The sequence below is a fragment of the Dromiciops gliroides genome, chromosome 3, assembly GCF_019393635.1.
Source record: "Dromiciops gliroides isolate mDroGli1 chromosome 3, mDroGli1.pri, whole genome shotgun sequence".
NCBI classification, from domain to species: Eukaryota; Metazoa; Chordata; class Mammalia; order Microbiotheria; family Microbiotheriidae; genus Dromiciops; species Dromiciops gliroides.
This window is the reverse complement of record NC_057863.1, coordinates 169635314-169643423: the sequence shown is the minus strand read 5'-3', so window position 1 is coordinate 169643423 and position 8110 is coordinate 169635314. Positions and strand designations below refer to the sequence as shown.

General features: G+C 37.5%; 1 protein-coding gene across 1 annotated transcript in view; it reads left to right on the top strand.

The window, feature by feature from the left end:
* The first annotated feature begins 895 nt into the window (after positions 1-895).
* Positions 896-8110, top strand: part of NALF1 (NALCN channel auxiliary factor 1) — a 755018-nt gene continuing 747803 nt past the window's right edge. The window contains exon 1 of the mRNA XM_043993065.1: positions 896-1858. Within this exon, the coding sequence (XP_043849000.1) occupies positions 896-1858 (963 nt within the window). The remainder of the gene's footprint in view (positions 1859-8110) is intronic.

Sequence of the window (8110 nt, the reverse complement as noted above, 5' to 3'; positions counted from 1 at the left end):
AGAGCAGGATCAGGGGCAGCGGCGGCGGCGGCAGCAGCAGCAGCAGAGGCGGCGGCGGCGGCGGCAGTAGCAGCAGCAGCAGTAGCAGGCGCCACCAGGAAGACCTGCAGCAGCAGCTCACCAGTTAGAGCGCCGGGTGGGGGGTGGGGGGGGAGGGAGAGAGGTTCAGTCGACTTCTGCCAAGGCTCTGGACTAAGGGAGAGAGAAAGAAGAGGAGGAGGAGGAAAAGGAGGAGGAGGAAAAGGAAAAGAAGAAGGAGGAGGAGAAGGAGGAGGAGGAAGAAGAGAAGGAAGAGAGGAGGAGGAGGGGAGAAGCTCTCTTTGCCTTCAATCAGCTGCAGGGAAGCGGCATGCAGCTGTCAGGGGATAGCGGGATTTTCTCAAGAGAGCGATGGGGAACCGCGGTCTGACAATGCCTGGGTGAGAGGAGAAACGAGCTAACCAACCCCACACCTCCACCACCACCACACACCACCACCACCACCTCCTCCTCCACCTTCACCACCACCAACTACCACCACCACCATCCCTCCTTCCTTCTCTCTCTCTCTCTCTCTCTCTCTCTCTCTCTCTCTCTCTCTCTCTCCTCTCTTCTCTGCTCTCTCTGCATCATTGTTTCCCACTCTACAGTGGATGGGGTCTGACTGATGATTAGCTTTAATGCAAGTCAGATCTACCTACAGAACCTGACATTTCTGTAGGAAAAAGAAAAAAGAAAGGAGAGAGAGAGAGAGAGAGAGAGAGAGAGAGAGAGAGAGAGAGAGAGAGAGAGAGAGAGAGAGAGAGACGGGAGGAGGGGATAAGAAAATTAAACCCTTTAAGTCAATGCATATTGTGGTGACTCTGGCACAGGAGCCCTCACGGTGGAGTCGGCCAGGGCTGTGCGTTCCCAAAATATGACCAGGGGTGCTTGGATGTGTCGGCAGTATGATGACGGCTTAAAAATCTGGTTTGCAGCACCCCGGGAGAACGAGAAACCGTTCACTGATTCAGAGAGGGCTCAGAAATGGCGACTGTCTCTGGCATCTCTCTTGTTTTTCACAGTCCTGCTCTCTGATCACTTGTGGTTCTGCGCCGAGGCGAAACTGACCAGGACCCGAGACAAGGAGCATCATCATCAGCAACAGCATCAACAGCAACAGCAGCGGCAGCAGGAGCAGCAACAGCAGCGGCAGCAGCAGCAGCAACAACAGCAGCAGCAGCAGCGGCAGCAGGAGCCCTCCTGGCCAGCGATATATACTAGCATGGGGGAGTCCTCGCCTACAGTACAGGCACACAGACTCCTCTCCTCCTCCTCATCACCCACCCTCCCCCCCTCTCCCAGCAGCAGCGGGAGCAGCAGCGGCGGCGGCAACCGCGGAGGTAGCAGCAGTAGCGGCCACAGCAGCAGAGGACAAAATCATCAGAACAAGGCTATTTTTCTAGGAAACTCTACCAAACCTCTGTGGCGCCTGGAGACGTGTTACCCTGAGGCCGCCTCCTCAGGCCAGTGTTTCATAGTTGAGGATGCGGACTCTGTGTGCCAGAGGAACTGGAGTCAGGTAGTAGAAGAGGAACCCCAGCAGCAGGTAACAGGGAAGCATAAAACTCCTCACTTGAAGGATTTCTACCTTCCCTTTTGTAATTCCTATACATTTTGGGAGTTGTTCTCTGGGTTGTCCAATCCGGACTCTTTGAACTGTAGTCTGGACGTGGTGCTCCAGGAGGACAGGAAGAGGACGAGCTGCAGGCAGTGCGTTGAGGCTTACCAACGCTACGACCACCACGCTCAGGAGAAATACGATGAGTTTGAGCTTGTGCTCAAGAAATATTTACAGTCGGATGAGTACTCGGTGAAATCGTGTCCTAAGGATTGTAAGGTAGGAGCAATGGTTTCTTTTCTTCTATGTGCGATCACGTTAGAGTTTCTGTGTTTATTTTCCCTACCGTCTCCCATAGTTTATGCTACCTGTGGTTATGCTAACTTGAAAGGCTGCCAGACACAGGGGTTGTCTGGTAATCAGATGCAACAGGATTCTTTTCTAGAACAGAGAAATCTTGTTTTCTAGGATAATAGAGTTCCCTTTCTGCCTCCATACAGCTCTGCTGCTTTCTTTGACCGTTTCATTGTGGAAAGAAGTGATAGGAACTACATGCCACTGAGTAAAACTAGTCACAATAGGAAGTAAAGTGGTGTGTGCTTGTGTGAATTCAGGCATGAGTTTCCAGAAAAACTGGTTTGTTGTGGCATCCTAAAGTTGGTCTTTTTGTGAGATAAGAACAATGGTTGTTGATATTTGGTTAAGATGGAAAGACAAATTCCGTTCAGCGCTTACAGGGATATTTCTGATTGTATAAAATGCTGGAGTTGTCAATTACAGGTTAATTAGCCTCTTTAACTTACCAGGTTTCTTCGAGAATTCTTTGATAATAACAGCTTTGCCTTATCAGGATGCTCTCTAGAATTTTTATAAGAAAACTGCTTTATGTTATAAATTAGTATTTCCTGAGCCCCATTAAAGATCCCCATCCGACGACTGAATAGAAGTCTTGGAACATTTGCTGGTTGTCAGGCCACATCCATCTTCAGTTTACAGGCAAGCAGCAGAGCTTTTCAAAGTGAAAAAATAGTGCTTGTATGTGTGTCCTATCTGGGAAGTGCATCGCTATCCGAGGTGCTGAAGCTGAAACTAGCTCAAGGACTCCAGTGGATATAAACAGATACTGCAGTGACCTTTGGTAGGGATATAATGGTGACCGAATCTCAGTAAGCTTCATTGTTATGTGCTAAAACTAACCCTTCTCATCTGAACAGATTAACAATATAAAGATATTTTTTAAAATTCTATTTTCATCAGAAAGAAAGAAAGCATACCACTTTAATTTAAATTCTACATAGGCACTTTAGCTTCTTCTTTGCCTGAGGCTGACACACCACAGAACCTAGGAAAGTACAGAGAAGGGCAGTATCATATGAAACTCTGCATTTGTGCTTTGAAAACACCACTGGCTTTAGAGTTCCTTTTCAAGATATAATTGAAGAGCCACTTTTTATTTGGTCTTAATTATCTACTGTTTTAGTAACTAGATCAAACCAAAACAAACCTTGTTCTGGCTAATGTTCTTTAGCATCAGAGGCAGACCTTGTTCTCATAAAGTGGGAGGCCTGTGGTGATCAAAATAAACCAGAGGCAGGGCTTCCCCAGTAGTTGCCTTTTTAAGGTCAATAGAGGGACCTATACTCCTCAAACTCTGAGAATTATAGTGAAACCTCTGGTGGGGGGGGATGTCACTGAATTATTTTTTCTATAATATTGTGATATTTATTGGTATAAAGTATGATGCACTGACAGAGAAGGAGAATCCAAAATAAGATATTGCAATTTTTAAGATAATTTTAAGTATTAAAAAGTATGAACGATACTTTCATAATAATTTAATCCATGCCTCTTTCATTAACATGTACCAAGCTTAGTAGCTTGGATAAAGACATATTTCATTGTGTTTTCTGATTATTACAACTTTTTAAAACACATTTAATACTTGGCTTATGTTGACTCATTGACTGAGAGGGCTGTTTGGATGAAAGTATGTCTCTTTTGGGTTAAACTAATTCCCCATTTCACTTTATACATGTCAGTGCAACTATAGGGCAAGTTCTACAATGATTTTCATTTCTTCAACTGCCTTATCACCACTACACCAGATGAAATGTTTTACACATATGATTTTATGGAGAAGGAGCTATTGTAAATAAAAAAAAAAACTTGTGATGGCAGGTTCTATTTCAGAATTTAAAAAACAAAAAACAAAAAACACCTTGGCTTATGGTATGAGAGGGAGTCATGGGAACTCAGAATGGAAAAAGTGATACATAGGCAAGTTGCAACTACAGCAATTCACATGCACATTTGTAAATATCCTTCAAACTGAACAGTAGACAAAGGCAATGGAGAGTTCTTCTTTACCATCACCATCACTAAATACACACATAGACATAAACAACACAATACATGACAGATCAATTTGGTTATGACTTGATATTTATAGGGGTATTTTTCAATGATAGGATATTTTTATTGTAGTTAAATTTAGTAAACACCAATTATTCATGATAAAAGAATTTTGTATATTTCCAATATAAATTGATTAATAACTATTAATATTAAAATTGTTTTAAATGTTTGAAATACTGTCACTGTGGTAGACCAATGGTTTCTTTGAGGTGTTTAAAATAGAACCATATGTGATATATTTATACATAGACATAGGCATATGTATATATACACGCATATACATGTACAGAAATATGTATGACATATATGCAATACAAAACAAACTTTAAGTGTACATAGTCTTTAACATTTTGATGGAGATATTTCTCTAAGTATTCCATTAAAACATGCCTACAACTGTGGGGACATTATTATTAAATTGAATGTACAGGATATGCATCATTACATGTAAGCAAATTAGATTGGATGAATGTTTTCCTTTCTTTTTATGTAACTATGCAGTCATATTATATTAAAATTAGGCATTTCATATTTATATAAGTTATATCATATAAATAAATTTAAAATCAATATTCATTATTTTAGTTATGTTTCCCAACTCCAGGCTTATTAAAACTACCAAAAAATACAAGCTCCAAATAGCATCATATTCAATTTTTTAAAGACATTAAAATCTAGATTTGAAAAGAAAGACATTTCACATGATAGCTATTTATTTTATATTTCCTCAAGCTGTGACATGTTACCACTGTGTAATTTTCATGAATTTGTGCTCTATGTTTTGTTTTGACAACCAAGGTTGGGAATCACTGATGACCAGGACTCCTAGTTAGAAGAAAAAAGGATACATGGTCGTAAACATTTATCTGTAAGATGCTTTGCCATCAAAATACATTGTTTACACATATGAACATTTTTTATATCTTAAGAAAGTAGCTACCATCTTAGAAAAATGAAAAATGATTTTTTAATACATGGAATAATACATTGATAAATATAGAATTGATAGAAACTGTTATCTATGTTATTATTGTCACTGTTTTCATTCTGCTGCATATGAGGATTCAATTAAGTATCAAAACATATGACCATTACTATCCTATAGGATTCTGTACCATTCAAAGTGCATACTAGATAAGAGAATTTATTAGGGGGAGAACACCTCAAACCAGTACTACATGATGACATAGCTATCATATTGCATTCTAAACTGTAAAATTATGCAGGCCGATATTATCTTAGTATATTTTGCATTTTTATAATACAAAATTTTATATTAATCTATTTTTCCTTAAAGTCATAGCTTGGAACCTTTTCTGCATGCCTGCAATTATCCAACAGGAAGAAAAATACTATGCATTTAGGGACTATTGATGTTAAAATTAACATGAAGCTGTTGTAGCTAGTGATTCTCTCTTCATTTATATGGCAGTCAATGAACTTGAGTTATATATCTACATTCTAACCAGAGCATGGTGTCATATCTGGGTTAGTTCTTTCAAAGTCATTCCTTTACCAGTGGTCATTATTTGTAGGTTTTGTAGGATTTTACTTTTTGCATTTAAAGTACAAGCGAATTGTGGTGCCTCTTTAGATTTCTCAGGAACTGTCTCAGATTATAGTTTTGATTTATTACATGATTATTATGTATATGAGTCATGGCACTTGAGATGTCATCACATTTCAATAGTATGATTTACTTTGGTTATGTCAGTAAACTCCTGAAAATACTGGCCAGTGCTAGATTTAGAGTACCAAAACCTCATTTTGTATTTAGGATTTGCCTTACATTTGTAACATGTGGGGGGTTAGATTACTAAGGTCTCTTCCATCTCTGAATCTATAATTTTATGCTCCATATGAAAACAGTATGCACATGGACTTTCTCTTTGTTAACAAATATTTTGACCTCTGATAAGGTCAGTGTAATGCATATCATCCATTCCTCTAGATATAGTTTTTTAAAATTTATGTTATAGCATTAATCAGTCTTTGAATTAATGGGTTAGGTTTCTCTAAATATGGTTAGCTTTTGGGGGTTTTTGGAACATTTTTTCAGAATTAATCAACTCAGTTTTAAAATATTCCATTTGCATTCATAGATATTAAACTACTGAATTAACTATTTTGGTCCAGTTTTTTCTCATTATTCTGTGGACTTAAAGTTAAATTTTTGTTTATGATCAACCAAGTATTTTACTGAGTTAGATTTCTAAATAAAATTTGTGGTTCCTTTATCTGGGGAGAAATCTAGGTTTTACTTTTGAGTTAGAAATCTTTCCAGAATAAAGAGAGAGGATGAATAGTTAAGGGCTTGGAACTTGGCCATATTAGTATCTAGGAAATAAGAGACACTATATTTAAGTTTTTGTTTTTATGCATTTTAATGAAACCTACTTTTATTAACTTCTAGTCCTAGTTGGCATATCAAGGTGAATTGAAGAACTGAAGTAAAATAGTTTAAGCAATTCTTCCTATCTCTTTTAAATTCTCAGAAATTGTTTTAGTGTTTCTTGCCATAATGAATTAGCTAGGTGACTGCTTTAATTTTCTACTTTGTTTTATCTCTTTAATCACAATATGTATACATCCTTTGTGTGTATTCCCTTTATTTCTACTATATTCACATTTACATGAAATGTTTATCAAATACTTTATTTTAAAATATGATCATATTTCATCCCCCCAAAGCCAAATAGATAGTAACCAATTCATTTCATGTGATCATTAAAATGGACTAAGTAGATAGGCTTTACAAAAATATTTCTCTAAGTTCATTAATAATCTGTGTACACCAGATGTTGGTCATAACCGGAGTGGGAGAACCTTCATTGTCCTGCCTTTCAGTGGAGTAGGTCTATCTGAACTATCTATCTATCTGATCATCCAACAAGTGAGAAACATAAGCAAACAGGAAAACAGTGGTAGAAATAAGAAGTCACTTAGGAGTTGGAAGAATAGTTGTAGGAAAAAGAAAGACTGGTTGGAAATCAAGAGGAGAGATCATGCTAAATGTTGTGTGGACTGGGAGAAAGCGTGACTATGTGTCATACATATATGTATATAATTCTAGTATACACACTATTGCTTAGGAGCAGTAGAATTTGGATAATGATATGAAGGAAGAACAGCACACAGAGACTGGGAGCTAGATAAGCTGTAGGAGATAGCAAGAGAACAGGTTTAATAGGGGTGATTGTTTTGCAGGATCAGATTATTCCAATGACACACACCTAATAGACTGACATAATAAAATGAATTGGTTGCTAGTAAACATTGATAAACATGGATGATTAAAAGGAGAGGAAATATTATTTTAGTAACATGAACAAATGGAAGTTCATCTTGATTATTAAGTAGTGCTAAAACAGACCCCAAGAACTGTACTTCCAGTTGTTTTTTTTCCTTGCTTGCTTATACTAAAAATAGTACAATACATGTTGACTTTTTTAATATTTTTTAAGTTTGAAGAGTCTCTTGCTTTTCTGTGAATGAGTAACTATATCTTCTGAAACATGACTATATTTCATATTCCTGGATTCTAATCACTCACAAAGTTCTTGGAATAAGGTCCTAGGCAAATTAATAATATTTTCTATTAATGGTCATTCTGTATAGATTGGTAAGATATTTTAGCCTACCCTATAAAATCTAAGGTCAACTGGCTAATTTAGATAAACCTCTGTGAATGTGGACTACTAGGTGTTCACAGATTGATAGTCAATTTCATTTGGGGACCAGCCTATCATGGTCTGTTGTATATACAAGTGATGGTTTCTTTAGCTGCCTTTTGTTATTAACTCTATACATTAAAAACTATTTTCAGAGTTGGAAATTTTAGTTTTCTCTACTGAAAAAGCAAATTAAGTAATGTAATAATAATAATAATAATAATAACAGTGGGGTTTTTTCTGGAGTATTTGTTCAGTTTTAATTTATTTTATTGCTTTAGTTTTACATTTTTAGAATGCAGAAATAACCATATACAATGTTTACAATATAACCTTAGAAAGTCTCAGATCCATAGCTTTCATTGCCTTTGCAATAAGAAGAAAGTGGTTGATTCAGACGACTTAACTGAGGTAATAACTGACTTTTCTGCAGAGGAAATTCATT